This window comes from Trachypithecus francoisi, unplaced genomic scaffold, assembly GCF_009764315.1.
Source record: "Trachypithecus francoisi isolate TF-2019V2 unplaced genomic scaffold, Tfra_2.0 Lachesis_group4, whole genome shotgun sequence".
NCBI classification, from domain to species: Eukaryota; Metazoa; Chordata; class Mammalia; order Primates; family Cercopithecidae; genus Trachypithecus; species Trachypithecus francoisi.
The window spans coordinates 25,667,985-25,686,076 of NW_022681469.1; the positions used below are offsets into that span (position 1 = coordinate 25,667,985).

An 18,092-nucleotide genomic window follows, 5' to 3' on the forward strand; every position below is an offset into this window, starting at 1 on the left:
ATATTTCTAATAATATAGCCTAAAACTACATTGCATTTTAAAAAAATATAGTCCAAAAATTATCCAAGATCCCTTTGACAGTAAGTGTCGACAAGTCAACCCTCATTCATCCTCCACTTGTGAAATTTTAAAACTAAATGCAGAAATTTACATGTATTACAAATTTAGGACATCCCTGTGTCTTACATGTTGGGAAAGGAAGGTGAAAGTGAGGCACAGGATACAAACTACTGAGTGTCTATAATACACCAGGCAATACAGTGGTTATTTTCCATACCTAGTCTAAGACAATCCTCAAAGCAGTCTAGTATAATAAAATATTATCACCAGCCTTTTTACAGATAAGGAATCAGAGGGTCAGAGAGGTAAAGTAACTTATACACATGCACACAGTTAATATCAGAGTTGAAATTAAAGCTAAGTATATTTGACTCCAAAATCCATGCTCCTTCTACTATACATGTTACAAAATCCTGTCTTTCCTGCCTTCAACTCCTGAGCTGCAGGACACGTACTCTCATCAAGCCACAGTTCATAGGTAAAGAGAACAGCAGACAGCTAGGGATGGAAAGAGAGCACCAAGCAGCTTTTTTAGTAATAACAGTCTTGAATCTGGGCAAGATTTAAAAGCATGAGCTAAGTAAAAGACATGATCAAAGGCTCAACGGTATAAAGTTGCCAACCCAAGACGTATTCAAGTTATTGAATCACTCGAGATTTTTTTTCCATTCCTATTCTCAAAATGATTATGACTTATAAACTATTGTCAAGTTCATGGAGGAACGTAAAAGAATAAACAAGATTCCAGTTAAGCTGGACACAGAGACATTTCTGGATCATTAAGAATTTTTCACTAAGACAGCTCTGGTATTTTGCATGATGAATTACACCTTAACCATGACTAATTAATCCCCAGGAAGGAATTTATTTACCTAAAGGGCTAAAAGGACCACGGTACACATGTTAAGCTACTGTTAACAACATCTAGTAGGAACAAATATGTTATTAAGTTCTAGTTGATTCACAACCATGAGCTCCAAGTGAGTCCCATAAACAAGCATTAAAACCCAGGGTAAATAATGGGAGATCTAAAACTGAATTTGTCTGCTTCCCATTTTCATACTAGCTTCTGTATTTCAGTATAGCCAATCCAATGTTTTGAAAGGAAAATAACCAGTCACCATCACTGGTTCCTTCTGTGGAGCAATTTTGCTTTCACTTTGGACTTAATAGAGTAATGGAGTCCAGACAGGAAAAAATACATAAAAGTCGGTATTGTTCCTAAAGACAAAAGAAAGATCCAATAAAGGAAAAAGCACACCTCTCAAGTGGAATAAGAGGATGCAAAAAGAAAAACCCAAATCTAGAATACTACCATTAGGAATACACCAAGAAAGTCTCTTACTACCTCATCAAGTATGTCAAACCAAAGCCATCCACATACGCATTAAAGGAACACAGGTTCTGGAATTTTAAAAAACCCAGATTCAAACAGAGCTCTGCAACTTTCAAGCTGCTTGACCTTTGGTAAGTGACTTAACTTTTCTGGGTCTGTTTTTTTCTTTGTAAAACAGGTAAGATAATAAGAATACCTGCCTCACCAGGATATTGTTAGGACTGGAGAAGTGTGTGAATGTGCTCTGAAAATATAAAGTGTGACAGAAGTGTTGGTTGATGTATTATTAGGAACAAAATAAATAATCTATGAATCACAACATTGTTAGCCCAAATCCCCTAAAGTCTACCCCTTTCTAAAGTTCCTGATGATATCTATTTCTGAATTAAGAGCAGACCTTTTCTCTATACTCTTACAGTGCCTGGTACATTGAGTGCTTAGTAAAAGCTAAGTAATGAGCAGCAATGCCATGCAGGATCTAGAGAGGTCATGGAGGACAGTTCCCAGCCTTAAGAAACAATTGTAACTAAATTGTCTCACAAGAAATGCATGCTCACAAATCTGTAGAAAAGAACAAATACTAGTTGCCTGTGACCCTATTTAATTCACTTATTCATTCAACAAATATTCACTAAGTATCTATTACTTACCAGGCACAGTTTTGAGGGCCTAGAGATACATACAGCAATTAACAAAACCAATCCCTCCCTCATGAAGCTTATGTTCTAGTGAGGGGAGCTGGGAGGTAACAGCTACGCAAAAGCCAAGACAGACAAGGAGGAAGGCGGCTACTTCATTTATAAGGAGGCCAGGGAGGACCTCTCGGATGAAAATGGCATTTGAATACAGCTTACTGGAAAGTGAAAGAGAAAGGGCACTATCTGGGAAGCTGATTCCAGAGAGAACAGACCCTGAAACAAGATGTGTTTAGCCTGCTCAAGGAACATGGAATGACAAGGAGGTCAGTGTGGCTTTAGAGACTTGAGGAAGAGTGACAGTGACAGGATATGAATCAAGGAGAAAATTAGGAGTCAGACCAGTCCCAACTTTGCGAGCTTTTACTCTGAGTGTTCTATGAAGCTACTTGGGGGTGAGCACCCAGTTAAAGACTGATAACCATTCAACCAGTATTTAATGGTGAAACTGAGTAACAATATCTACATTCAAGTTTCATTTTAATTATATCCCACCTCTTCCCAAAAAAGATGTGAGATGGCTTGCACAAGAGTATAAACAATAAAAAGTAAAATACAAATGAGAAAGCGGGACTAAAGAGATGCAGAGCTAAACAACACCAAACAGATGTAAAAGACAACTATGCAGATCATATGGGCAAGCAGAGTGAATACGAAGTGAGCCCCCAAACTAAATCTGAGCTTCCTAGCAGCCCAGGCAAAAGGAGACACGTCACATGATATAATTCTCATTGTCAAAATTATAGACTCCAGTTCCTCCTAAGGAAGCAAATTTTGAACTAGTCCTAAATTCTAAAAGAAATCTTTCACTTAAAAAACATGGAAGACCTAATATAGTAAAAGATGTCCTTACCAGTCTTCTGAAAGCAGACAAAGTCACAAATCTTACATGGCCATTTCTTGTAAGTTCCTTCAAGAACATAACATTAAAACTCAATCCAGGCCTAGAGATTTTGAAAGATCTGAATATAGCCCAGGTATAAAGTTTTCCAACAATTCATTTTAATTTAAGGCTAGAATTTTAGGAACTTACAGGACTAAATAGATCAAATTATGTTTTATTAATTTTAATATAAACCAGAAAAGCATGCAGTAAGATTGACAAACAATTGTGAAAAATTAGCAGCCTGATCAGGGCTCTTGCCTGAGCCTCAAGGCTACTTGTAGGTGATGAGAGATTGTCACTCTAGAAGCAGTTTAGGATATTTTTTCAAAGTAATAAGAGTCCCCAGGGTACCACCTGTTATGAACTTCAGTTCATAACTGTGTCCCTCCCAAATTCAGATGTTGAATCTCTGACTCTCAATGTTATTGTATTTGGATACACACTCTACAAAGAAGGTAATAAAGGTTAAGTGAGGTTATAAGGGTGGGCCTTAATCCAAAAGGACTGATGTCCTTAGAAGAAAGGAAGTGGAAGGAGAAGCCCTCTCCACACATTTATACAGCAAAGGCCATGTGATAGTAGAGTAAGGGAGCCATTTACAAGCAGAGTGAGAGGCTTCCCTAGAAACCAGCCCTGATGGGTTGACCTTGATCTTGAACCTGTAGCCTCCCGAACTGTGAGAAAATACATTTCTATTGGTTTAGCCACCTAGTATTTGGTGTCTTGTTATGGCAGCCCAACTAGACTAATACAACACACTTTAAAACACAAGCAGTGTTATTTTGGTTGGCTAATTTCTCAAGATAGATGTTATCAGTCACTCTTAGTCATAAGCAACACAGAGTCTTGGCAAATCCACAAGAATTAGCTGCCTAATACAGCCCCTGATAACTAAACTAATTAACCAGCAATAAGAAATATTTAATGTAATACACCTGAATTTTGGCGACACCTGCAGAATAATTAGTATTAAGTCATGCTTTCTGCAAACAGTTAATGGGCTTAATTGTCTATTAAGGACATTCCTTGTTGGCATCCAGTGACCTCTCCTCCAGGAATAATAAAGATTAACAAAACAATTAATGGAAATCCCTTCAAGCAAGTCAGAAAAACTAATCACAAGTACAGCTTCACATATCCAAAAATCACTTATAAGGAAGCAACAGCTCTACAGAGCACAATCTATAGTAAGAATCAAATCTGTGACCCTTCTTAAAAGTACTCAAAATGGGCCCCTAAGTGAATAAACTATATCACCGAATCCCTGCCTTTTCTACTCATCAAGCACCTGAACCGCCCAATCAGTGCTACCTTCTCTCTTGTTGGGACAATTCCAATGAAATTTTTTTTTTTTTTTTTAGACAGATTCTAGCTCTGTCGCTCAGGCTGGAGTGCAGAGGCGCAATCTTGGCCCCAGTAAATTTCTTAAACTGTATAATGCAAAGAGTACTAGAGAAGGAGCCATCCTGATTTAGTTACAAAGTATTCTAACACATTATCATAAGGCAAAAACTAAGCATAAATGCTCAACAAATGCTGAAGAGTTCACTAGTTTCAGAACCTCACTCCAAGATGAAAAAAAAAAGGAATTATTAGCTTACTGATCTTTCCAGAACATAATATTCCTGTTGCTACTAATCCCAATGCAAAAAAAAAAGTCTACAGCTAATGTGATTCTTTACAACACAAATCCTGTTTTCTCTCCCAAACTGCTTTTAAACAGAAGACATTAGGTTAAGTTATTGTATCTATTCAGCCCTAATTTCACAGTGTGACAGTCAGGTTCTTTTGCCTTTAAAATTCTAAAGAGCCAGTCTAAGAAATGGCTGACAGCACCATATACCTATAATGTCATCAGGAAACAAAAGCCAGTCCTAAGTATGAATGGAATGAAAGTACAAACTGAAGAGGAAAAGAGATAGTTAAGAATATAAACACTAAAGAAACAAGTTAAGAAATAAGTCTTCCAAGCCTCTTATTCTAAGCAGAACAGTTTGTATAAGACAAATAGTCTATAAATGCTCCCAGTGAATTACAAAAATAAGAGACCTTCATCATATCCTTTCTGAGTTACTCAGAATTATGAGTTTAATGTGTAAAAAATTACACATTAAAGAAATGTTCAAGATGTGTATCACTATATAATCATATAAGATACGGCTTCACTCAAAGTATAACCAAATCTACATTTTTAAATCGGATTTTATTATATTCAATTATACATTGTGATTGCTTGTTTCTTAATTATGTCTTATTAGAGCACACAAAATACAAGCTAATCCTATCCCAACTGATAGCAATTCACAATGACAAGTCCCTCTGAAAAAGTTTTCTGATGCATAAAAACAATATCCCCTAAATAAAAACAATATCCTCTAACAGTACAAAGAGATGTATTTAATATCAAGTGACACTAAACAATTTTTGCTTAAAGTCAATTGAGGCCGGGCGCGGTGGCTCAAGCCTGTAATCCCAGCACTTTGGGAGGCCGAGACGGGCAGATCACGAGGTCAGGAGATCAAGACCATCCTGGCTAACACGGTGAAACCCCGTCTCTACTAAAAATACAAAAAACTAGCCGGGCGAGGTGGCGGGCGCCTGTAGTCCCAGCTACTCGGGAGGCTGAGGCAGGAGAATGGCGTAAACCCGGAGGCGGAGCTTGCAGTGAGCTGAGATCCGGCCACTGCACTCCAGCCTGGGCGACAGAGCGAGACTCCGTCTCAACAAAAAAAAAAAAAAAAAAAAAAAAAAAGTCAATTGAAAATTCATTGGTGTCTTGCTTCAGACAGCACTTAGGGTGAATTACTACACCCAACACATACAGTTTTTCAACATTTCAATTAACTCAGTTATAGCACACTTCTGGGGACCAAAAGCTATAAATCTCTTAGGCAATAAAGAAGGTCATTATCTAATATTAAGTAAAATCACCCCACTAATGCATAAAACTGAGCCCAAAGTTGACAGAGTCAACCTAAAAACTTCCCCCTACTCTTACGTCACCAAACTGACCTCTTTTTCTACTTCTATTGCAGCCCCACATCCTTCTTCAAGCATCGTCCAGTGATCTTGTTTTCTGGTGACTTCCTCAGAAACAATGTTTTACAAAAAATTAAGAGGTGTTATGTGGTCAAATTTTGGAAATTCTGGGCTACACAAATTGAAGCAGATTTCTTAAATGCAGAAATCAGGGACATTTAAAAATGTTATCGTTCAAAGTGTCTAGGGGAGAGAGAACAGGACATAAAGAATATATAGCATTTCTGTAATATACTAATCTATTAAAACATCAATCAATTAACTTTGTTTCTCACTATCTTCCCTCCCCCACAACATATACATATGTAAACACACACACATAAAAATTTTTATGGAATTTTCAACCATGTACAAAAATTAAAAGATCTGTCAAATAGGTCAGACACTGTGGCTCATGTAATCCCAGCACTTTTGGAGGCCAAAGCAGGCAGACCTCTTGAGGACAGGAGTTCAAGACCAGCCTGACCAACATAGTGAAACTCCATCTCTACTAAAAAAAAAAAAAAAATTAAAAAAAGAAGATCCGTCAGATAAATCCAACTTCAACAATTATCAACACATTCCAGTCTTCTTCATTGACAACCCCAGTTACTCTAACCCTCCTCTCATTATTTTGAAGCAAATCCTGGACATGATATCATTTTTGTTGGTATATATTTCAGTATATACACTGCTTAAGAATAATGTTTTTGGCTGGGTCTGGCGGCTTACACCTGTTGTCCTAGCACTTTGGGAGGCCAAGGCAGACAGATTGCTTGAGGCCAGGAGTTTGAGACCAGCCTGGCCAACATGGTGAAACTCCCTCTCTACAAAAAATACAAAAACTAGCTGGGCTTGGTGGCACACACCTGTAGTCCCAGCTACTCAGCAGGCTAAGGTACAAAAATTGCTTGAGCTTGGGAGGCAAAGGATGAAGTGAGCTGAGATCACGCCACTGCACTCTAGCTTGGGTGACAGAAAAAGACCCAGTCTCAAAAAAAAAAAAGAATGCCTTTTCAAAAAACATATCTATATAACGTTTATCTTAGAAAAAATTTTTAACAATTGCAATTGGCTTCTTGTATCTCTTTTAATTAATGCAAAATATTTGTACATATTTATGGCACACATATGATTTTGTAATATTCACAGACTGTGTAATGACCAAGTCAGGTGTATTAGTCTGTTCTCAAGATGCCAATAAAGACATATCTGAGACTAGATAATTTATAAAGAGAAGAGGTTTAACTGACTCACAGTTCATCATGGCTGAGGAGGCCTCACAATCATGGCAGAAGGCGAATGAGGAGCAAAGTCACATCTTACATGGCAGCAGGCAAGAGAGAGCTTGTGCAGGGGAACTCTCATTTATAAAACCATCAGATCTCATAAGACTTATTCACTATCATGAGAAGAGCACAGGAAAGACCCACCACCATGATTCAATTACCCCCCACCAGGTCCCTCCCATGACACATGGGAATTATGGGAGCTACAATTCAAGATGAGATTTGGGTGGGGACACAGCCAAACTATCAGGTATTTAGGATATCCATCGTCACTAGCATTTATCATTTCTATGTGTTGAGAACATTTCAAGCCTGGGGTTTCTTGTTCTAAGGGCTACCTAAACTTCATTGTGCTTTCAAATCACCTGGGACTCTTGTTTAAATGCAGATTCAGCTCAGGTAGGTCAGGTAGGACCTGAGATTCTGCATTTCTAACAAGCTCTCAAGTGATATTTTTAGTATAATTCTCAAATAATATTCAGCACAATTATAGGTTTTAAATGGAAAAACACTTTTTAATTATATTCTACTTTATTTTTGACAAAGACTTTATACTTTTAAAAGAATCAATAAAAGTCAGAAAAGGGTCTCCTAAGAATCTCCTAAGTATTTTATTTTATTTTATTTTATTTTATTTTATTTTATTTTTGAGACAGAGTCTTACTCTGCCGCCCAGGCTGGAGGTGCAGTGGCACTATCTCGGCTCACTGCAAGCTCTGCCTCCAGGGTTCATGCCATTCTCCTGCCTCAGCCTCCCAAGTAGCAGGGACTACATGCACCTGCCACCACACCCAGCTAATTTTTTGTAATTTTTTGTATTTGAGACGGGGTTTCACCATGTTAGCCAGGATGGTCTCGATCTCCTGACCTCGTGATCCACCCACCTCAGCCTCCCAAAATGCTGGGATTACAGGTGTGAGCCACCGCACCCAGCTGAAATATTTTATTTTCTTACCAGGTGTCAAATGTAATACAAGAATTTTCCCTTATTACTTCCTGTTAAACTGTACACACCTATAGTTGTCAAAGCTAAACTCCTAGCACATAAAAAAACTGGCCACTATAAGGACAAAGGTCATAATTTATTTCATGGCTTACTATGCTGCCCCAACGGGAGTTGAACTCCTGAGCTCAAGCAATCCTACCACCTCAGCCTCTAGAGTAGTTGGGACTACAGGCACATATCACTGCACCCAGCTGCCATCATTTTAAATAGCACATTTGAGTATCTTATTCTTCCACGCTGAGAAGATGCAATCCAAAATAGTACCTTTAGAGCTATTTTTTAAAATAAGAAGTGCTGATGGACTTCTACTTCAGGCCCAGAAAAAATAACAGGGACTAACAAAGTAACGAACAAACAAACAAACAAAACAGGTTTCAAAACACTGCATATTAAAGTGGTTAGAATCTGCAGGGCAGTAATGGAGATGGGAAAGAGCACCACAGGGAAGTCTGCAGATCTGTAGAGGGTCATCAGCTGGGTAGTGATCAGCACACATGTGACAGGTAACTACCCAAGGCCAGGAAAACAACCTGAAAGGATGAGAGGGACTAATGATCTGAATTCACACAGGGCTGGAAATAGTGCCTATCATCCTAGGCCAGAGTGAAAAAATCTCACAATTCTTATGGTATTGAGTGGAATATTCAAAAGAATTTTGTCACAGTAGTGAGACAAACTTAGCCCTAGACTAAATGTTGGTCTGCTTCTAACTAGCAAAACATAAAACAAGGCCTGAAAAGAGCAAATTGTTTCCAAGTAACTTAACCACATCTCGGAACAAAGCTCAAGAATAGTGGAATACAAAAATACTAAAACCAACAGCCATCAAGATAAAACTGACAATGTCTAGCATCAACTCAAAAAGTACAAGATGCCTAGGTGTGGTGGTTCACAGGCTGAGGCCTGCGGATTGCTTGAGGCCAGGAATTCAAGACCAGCCTGAGCAACATAGCAAAACCTGAAAAAAAAAATACGAAAATTAGCCGGATGCAGTGGCACACACAACTATAGTCTCAGCTACTTGGGAGACTGAGGTGGGAGGATCACTTGAGCCTAGGAGGTGGAGGTTGCAGTGAGCAAAGATTGCGCTACTGTGCTCCAGCCTGGGCAAGAGAGCTAGACTCTGTCTCAGAAAGAAAAAAAAATAAAAACTACAAGGCATGTAAAGGAAGAGGGAAAATTAATCAATGGAAACTAACCCAGAAATGGCACAGATGATAAAATTAGTAGACAAGGACATTAAAACTCTTATAATACCCGTATTTCATTTGTTCACAAAGCTACAGGAAAAATTAAACACGTAAGCAGAGACATGAAAAAGACCCAAATCAAACTTCCAGATAACGAAGATAAGCTTCTATATCTTGGATTGAAAAGTACAATGTAAGATAAACAATAACATTAGATGGGATTAACAAGAGATTAGGAATAGCAGAAAAGACTAGTGAACTAGCATAGCAACACAAACTATATAAAACAAAACACCAAGAGAAAAAAAATGCGTTTTTTAATGAACATCAACATTCCATGAACTGTAGGACAACTTGAAGTGGCCTAAAATAGAGATAAATCTGACCAAAGACATATAAACCTAGACACTAAAATCTACATACACACATACATACACACACACACACACACACACACAAACTGCTGAGATAAACTGAAGAAGAATTAAATGGAGATATATAACCCCCATGCATGGATCAGAAGATTCAATATTAAGATGTCAATTTCATATATTAATCCCAATCAAAATCCCAGCAGGTTTTATTGTAGAAACGGACTAGCTTATTTTAAAATTTGTAAGAAAATGCAGACAACCTAGAAGACCCAAAACTACTTTGAAAAGGTAGAATAAAGTAAAAGGGGCCAGGCACGGTGCCTCACGCCTGTAATCCCTGCACTTACTTTGGGAGGCCGAGGCAGGTGGGTCACTTGAGGTCAGTAGTTCAAGACCAGCCTGACCAACATGGTGAAACCCCGTTTCCACAAAAAATACAAAAATTAGCTGGGCGTGGTGGCGCACACCTATAATCCCAGCTACTCAGGAGGCTGAGGCAGGAGAATCATTTGACCCCGGGAGTCGGCAGTTGCAGTGAGCTGAGATCGTGCCATTGAACTCCAGCCTGGGCGACAGAGCGAGACTCTGTCTCAAAAAAAAAAAAAAAAAAAAAAAGTTGAAGGGCTTACACTATGTCTGCAGAACTTAAAAAAAAACACTATGTCTTCAGTAGTCAAGACAGTGCAATATTGTTATCAATATAAACATAAATAGAACAGACTAGAAAGTCAAGAAATAAACCCACACATATAAAGTAAATTGGTTTTTGACAAAGTTGCAAAAGAAAGCAAATAAAGACAGCATAGTCTTTTTAATAAGTGGTGTTGGAAATGGATATCCTTACACACACAAAAAAAAGGTACTGGAAAAAAACGGTAGAGAAGGATCATTCTAGTATACTGGAAGTGTTCTATATCTTCAGCTGGACAGTGGTTACACAGGTAAAAATTCATCAAGCCATATACTTAAGATTTGTGCACTCTAGCATATATATGTGTACCTCAAAAAGGAGGACAAATGAAATTAGTATATAGAGTAAGATCCCATATGTAATGAAAAATTATTTCTGCCCATCAACATTTCATATACACACATACATTCACACAGAAAAGGGAGGGGTCTGGAATTCAGTTCATCTAATATCAATGATAATAACTTATAGATGACAAAATTTGAAATAATTTTTTTATTTTCATCTTCACATTTTTCTGCATTTTCATTGTTTGAATTATTTATCATGAGAGTACTATTTTTATAACAATAGAGTGATTTTTTTTCTTAAACTGGAAGCAAAAGTATTAATAGTGGATAATGCTAGTGAAGAAAATACAAGTGAGCCGGGCACGGTGGCTCACGCCTGTAATCCCAGAACTTTGGAAGGCCGAAGCAGGTCAATCACCTGAGGTCAGGAGTTTGAGACCAGCCTGGCCACCATGGTGAAACCCCGTCTCTACTAAAAATACAAAAAGTAGCCAGGCATGGTGGCATGTGCCTGTAATCCCAGCTACTCGGGAGGCTGAGGCAGGAGAATCACTTGAACCCAGGAGTCAGGGGTTGCAGTGAACTGAGATGGCACTACTGCACTCCAGCCTGGGTGACAAGGCGAGACTCTGCCTCAAAAAAAAAGAAAAGAAAAGAAACTATGGGTGATTTTTTTCTTCCCTATTGTTCTGTATATGTTTAATTCCTCCACCTAAAAAACTTTTATAACTATGAAGACTGTATAGCAATATTTAAAAATGTATATACATGGACAAGATCCACACGAAAACCTGAAAAACAGGTAGTATTTTGGGAAATGAGATTGCTGGACAATGTTTCTATGACTCTAGTCTTTACAAATTTGTACAACACACAATATTGTTGTCCTTTAAAAAGGACAACAAGGATTACCTCAACAGAGTATGGGCCCCTTGATTTGCTTGTTTGTAGTCTTTTCAGTCTTTTAATCTAATAAATGTTTTATACTTTGTGTTTATAGTTTACATGTTTTACATACCCACATAACCATACATATACTTAAATCTAGCTTCTTTAGCTGACTCTCAAATTACCAAATAATTACTATTTTAATTCAGCTGTACAACATTCCCTGGTTACAAAGACAACATCTTGACGAATGGAGTCAAACACTCTAGTCAAGGCATCAAGGTTATTTCTGGTGGAAAATTAACCTTATAGCCTGGTTACTATCTGGCAAATTTATTAAAATCAAAAGAACCTTCTTAACAAAAGAGGCTACAGATCTAGAAAGAAGGAAATGAACGTCTGTGTGCCAAACTGTGCTAGGCACTTTTATATACTCTCATCTCGTGTGATATTGCAAAAAAACACAGATCGTATTAGCCCGTTTTCCAAATGAGGGAACTAAGACATGGTGGTTTTAAGGAACTGGTCTAATGTTACCCAGGTAATACAGCAAGTTTCAACTACAACACACCACCACAGCACTTCTCACCACAGGCTATGACCACATCTATCTACAAGTAATGGCTTGAAAACACCTGACCATACCACCCACCATCAATACTACAGGCCTCAAAGCCTTCAGAAAATCCCAGTGTTAACAATTACACAAGGTACATTAAGACATGGGTCCACAAGACACTAATTCTGAGCCAAAGTATGGGAATTGTGTTGCCCCTTACATTCACATACGCTGCCAGACATCCCAGGACTTCCGGGAAGCACTGTTTCTGAGTATTCTAGTAGTAATTTTCAAACAACCCAGCATCGGTAGGGCCAAGATGTCCCAGGGTACAAAGAGAGCTAGAAACCAAAAAACCATTATATGATGGGCTCAAATGAAGAGAAGAGATGGCGATGCAAAGAACATTAACACCTAACCCAACTTCCAGGACTCGGCTCAGAACAGGGGAAGAGACTGACTGCTTTCCTTTCCTTTCCTGCCACAGACTGTGTTATGAACCTCAAAGCTGTTTGTTCAAAGCCCTGGTCAAAGCCTGGACCCCTTCAACAAAGTTTACTTTGAATTAAACACAGGGCTGACCAAAATACTCTCCAAGGAGGAAGAGAATTTAACAGGTGTCTACAATAAAGGATTTTCTACGTTTTTGAAATTTCAACTTCTGTGAAGACATAAGAGTTGATGAAAACGTGAGCCTTCCACTGCCTTCAAACCTCCTTGACATCTGTAACCAGAGTGTGTCTTCAAAAGCTCTGCTCCAAGGTTCCGATAAGGTCTCCTGAAGTCGCAACCAAAGTTTGTCTTCCCAATTAAACTGGCTATTACAGGCCAAGTGATAAAGAGAGACAACATTTAATTGGAAAGCAAATCACCTAACAGTAAGTGGCAGACACATTTCCCAATTAAAAATCTGACAAGAACTCACAGAAATAAAATATCTCCAAAATGCCCTCTTATTTCCCATCTAGAGACGCTGCCTCCTCTGACTTCCCACCAAACAAAAGGTTGGCAAGGGAGATCCACAGAAAAGTAGAAAAATTGTATCTGCTTGTATGTGTGTGTGCACGTGTGTGTGTATAAAACACCCAAATCTTACATCAGCAGGGCAAAAGAAAAGTAGGTATGTGTGTCTGTGTGTGTGTCTGTGTGTGTGTGTGTGTGTAAAACTCCAAATCGTACATCACACATCAGCAGGTAATCAGGATTCTGTCCCCACAATTAGTTCCATGTTAAAGGGCTAGTGGCAAGACTTAAAACCAAAAGCTGCAATTGGCCGTAGCCTCCAACAAACTGAATTCCAAGCACTATCTGTCCCCTCACCAAAGCCCCACCTCACAGACCTGAGGTCCTCTTCTATAAAGCCCTGGAAGTCTACCCTTTGAAACATCTGACTGCCCTGACATATTTTTACTCGATAATTTTTAAATAATTAAGCATTTTTATTTGAGTCAAAAGGCACTTAAAAAGTATCATATAATACTTACATTACAATTACACTATACTTCATCTTTATTTTTGGCTTTTAAATGCTTTAAAGTTTAAATACTTTGTACTAGCAAAATACTTTATACTAGCAAAATAGAGTCATTATTTAACTATTTAGTACAAGGGCTGGAAATAGCGATGAGATTTGGATATTCCCCATGTCTACACCTACTCTGTCCTTAAGTCAAACCCTTATCCACCTGTAGTTTTTTGAATACAATATTAAAAATGACTGTAACAATAAAAGCTACCCCAACTATTAGGAAAAGCATTGAAAAAATACAAAATTTTATGATACATAATGTATCATAATGTAGTACAGAAATGACATTTTCACACATGTGAGCAAGAGAATTAAAGGAGCACTGTTAACATTCACTATTTAAAAAAGAAAAACTACTACTCAGTGATACAAAAAGATATTTTTTAAAAAGCTAAACTGATCAAACTTTTCAAAAGACAGTACACTCTCTAACAGGTAATTTATTTTGTGACAAAATAAGTCCATGGAAACATGAAAGGAGCTGGCAGGTACCTGGTACATGTTAGGAATGCTCAGACTTTATAAACACGAGCCTAACATGGGTTTTCCTTTTTGTGGCTTGTGGCCAAAGCAACTAGGAAAGCTATAGTCTTTGGGAGAGAATTTGAAAAAAAAGTTAAAAGATAGGAGATAAGCAAAGTTTTATATCAGGAATTAAGAATCATGAATACAATGTTGCAAGAAGGAAAACACAAAGGACAGAAATTGAACAGAAATACAAGAAGCAACTTCCAAGTGACAGCACAATTTACTAACAAGAAATATACATTCCTGGTTCTATTACCCACAGGACTCTCCCCTCATTCCCCATCCCAAACACCACAGTAACACAACCATTGTCCTCTCATTCACTATCACTGTTTATAAAATTTAAACCACTGGGTATGTTCAAAAGCATATTAGGAAGGAAATAACACGAAGTTATAGCTACCAACATCCTCACTCCAACACCAAAATCTCCCTGTGACTCAAAGAAATGTTGAAATACAAACACCAACACCATTCAGTCTCAAGGTCACATGTAACAATGTATCCCAAACCTTACTAAACTTGCCCAGGATACTAAGTATAGACATTCCCTTACACCACACTTATAAAAAATATATAACAGAAGTGTTATTCAGTGATCTGAGGTGATCAAGGATAAAGTAGAAAAATGAGGGCTGGGCGCGGTGGTTCATGCCTGTAATCCCAGCACTTTGGGAGGCCAAGGCAGGCGGATCACAAGGTCAAGAGATCGAGACTATCCTGGCCAACATGATGAAACCCTGTCTCTACCAAAAGTACAAAAATTAGCTGGGTGTGGTGGCACACACCTGTAATCCCTGCTACACAGGAGGCTGAAGCAGGAGAATCACTTGAGCCTGGGAGGCAGAGGTTGCAGTGAGCTGAGATCACGCCACTGCACTCCAGCCTGGAGACACAGCAAGACTCTGTTTCAAAAAAAAAAGAAAGAAAAGAAAAGCAATGCTGCACAACAGAGATCAAAGTAAAAAATGCCTAGGCCTGATAAAGTGCAGGGCATATATTAATAAACTGGCATAAGAGATGGATGACCACAAAATCTTTGCCATCAAGCAGTACGGGGTTCCTCCTGGAGAACATGAAGGAATGGTCAACCAAAGGCAAGGTATGTTCTGAATTAGCATGCTTTCATGCTGTTTTCAAAAATATGACATTTAGAGTAAATTCAACTGGCACTGAAGAAAGCACAAATAGCATAAAAGAAATGGGAAGAGCTTGGAGAATCAAAAGTAAACAGATGAGATGGCACATTTCACTTTCATTAGAAATGGCTAATCCTCCTGGATTTCCATAACATTTCATGTCTCTCTCGTAGTCTTACGTCATCATTTTTACTGACATGTTTTATCCCCCAGGTAAACTATACTCTCCTCAAGGGTAACACTGTGCCTGCTTTATTTTTGCAAAACTCAGGGCATTTATTCATTCAGTCAACAAATGCTATTAAATAGGTAACATGTGCCAGACACCATACTACAAACTGGCACTAAATACCTATTGTTTAAATGTTGACTACAAGGTAGAAAAAACAAACAAGTTCAAAAAAGGATCCAAATAATGTCCAGGAATTCTAATTCCACAGGAAATTCAGATGGGAAACAACAAACATTCTAATTGAAATTTTAGTATCATGACATACATCTACACTACTTGTGTATTGTCGCAGCGAGAATGTGGGCCTATCGATTCACAATAGAATAGCACTTCCTCTGTATGGCCTACCAAGTATATTAAGCATTTCCACGCAGAGATTTTTTCTCTTAAGCCCAAAAGAAAATTAACAGTAATGATTTAACAGGCTATAATCTTAAAGCCCCCTAAATAAGACCCATAAGATGTGTCTTTGTCAGTGAGTGGTAAGCTGTTTTAATGGTTTGATATAGTCATTCATTGAAGTGCTTAGTACCTATCAGATAATGTTGGGCCCTGGGTTTTGAAAAGATGATCAACACATTCCAGGAGCCTTGCAAGAATTCAAACAAAAGTTTAGCATTGTTGGGGAAAAATAGGAGTGTTTACGAAAAATAAATGAGTTGAAATTCAAATGCCAACAACGTAAAAAACGTGCCATAATAAATTTTATTTAGATTGGTTTTAGTCAGTTACCTGTATCATCTCCAAGGTTCTTGAAAGGGTTCCCCATCCTCAATATATTTCACTTTTTTTTAAAAAGCTCCTGGCCGGGCGCGGTGGCTCAAGCCTGTAATCCCAGCACTTTGGGAGGCCGAGACGGGCGGATCACGAGGTCAGGAGATCGAGACCATCCTGGCTAACATGGTGAAACCCCGTCTCTACTAAAAAATACAAAAAACTAGCCGGGCGACATGGCGGGCGCCTGTAGTCCCAGCTGCTTGGGAGGCTGAGGCAGGAGAATGGCGTAAACCCAGGAGGCGGAGCTTGCAGTGAGCTGAGACCCGGCCACTGCACTCCAGCCTGGGCGGCAGAGCGAGACTCCGTCTCAAAAAAAAAAAAAAAAAAAAAAAAAAAAAGCTCCTAAAAGGTCCACCACTCCCATTCCACCCCCACCTTAATCTTCTGGTAGGTGCAGAGCGGGAGTGCATTGAAGATAATCTGAAATTGGTTTGGTTTGGTTTTTTTAAGGAATGGACCAGAATGGGAAGGCAGAAAAAGGCAGAGCAAAAATCGAAAACCAATATGTGCCTTCAAACCCAGTCCTCCTACCAGCTCACTGCAGATTCTTGTATTTGTGGCTGTGGCCACGCACAGGTGGTTGAAAGTATCCAGAGTGTGAAAACACAATCTGCAACTCATCACAGGAGTCTCCAGACTCCAAGGCCTTACATCCCAAAGTCCAGGAAACAAGACGCCTTTCTCAGTGAGTGCTGCTACAGGCAAACAATAAATAAGCATTTTAGGAATCAATAATTAACACACCTTCACTTGGTCTTCTCTACCAAACCCAAATAGCGTGCTTTGGGGCCCCGGAACTGTAATAGAAGGTGCTGCCCCTAAAGAAAAGACTGAGGCGGGGCTCCTCTCTCTATAGCTAACCCCAGAAAAAAAAGGTGGGGGGAGAATTGCTGGGGCCCTGGGGAGGGGTTAGGGCCCTAGGGAGGGGCTGCGGGAGGCAAGGAGGAAAGGGAAGGGAGAGCAGGGTGGGACCCAGCTAACCCTTCTCCCTTCCAAAGCGGAGGTTAAGCCGCTGCCCCCAGTCCCCAGACCCTGCCTCCTGCCTCCCTCACCTGATCACAGAGATGAGCAGCCCCGAGGGGTCTTTGCTTTTGCTGACTGTGCTTCTGTATTTCCCACCAGCTGCTTCTGCCGCCATCTTGGACGCGGGGAGAGCCGCTAGGCTCCAAGGAAGCCAAGAGTGCGTAAATTCTGTATTTGACCCCGCTGGAGTCTCCACCAATGGGTGAGGAGAATTCCAGAGGCGCGGAAGTGGAAAATCCAATCACTGAAGTGAGGAGGCGGGACTAAGGGAACAGGTTTTGAGGCAACGACGCTCGTGTTCGCTCTAAGCACTCTGGGAGTCGTAGTTTTCCTTCTCCGTCTCCTGGGCGCGCATGAAAGCTAAACCAGCTGCAACTTCATGAGTCTTGTAATGAGTGTCTTCATTTATCTTTATTCTGACTTCGAGCTTTTTTCGGCTTCCTTGCTTTTAGAATTTTGTCAGGCTTTAAATCAAATTTATCTGATGATGCCCAAATTTGTTAGGGTGTGTATTTAAATGAAAGAGGGGTTCTCTGCTGGATGCCTATGTGCGAAGTTTTAGCCTTAAGCGCAAGTGATTTTT

General features: G+C 39.2%; 1 protein-coding gene across 4 annotated transcripts in view; it reads right to left on the reverse strand.

The window, feature by feature from the left end:
* EXOC4 (exocyst complex component 4) overlaps positions 1–17,675 on the reverse strand; it is an 823,024-nt gene extending 805,349 nt beyond the window's left edge. For 3 of the 4 annotated variants that reach the window (XM_033193639.1, XM_033193640.1, XM_033193642.1), the window contains exon 1: positions 17,539–17,675. In XM_033193639.1, coding sequence (XP_033049530.1) covers positions 17,539–17,624 — 86 coding nt within the window. In that variant the 5' untranslated portion in view covers positions 17,625–17,675. Of the gene's footprint in view, positions 1–2,046; positions 2,114–17,538 lie in introns of those variants that run through there. The other variant, XM_033193641.1, reaches the window with a different exon arrangement.
* Between the last annotated feature and the right edge of the window lie 417 nt (positions 17,676–18,092).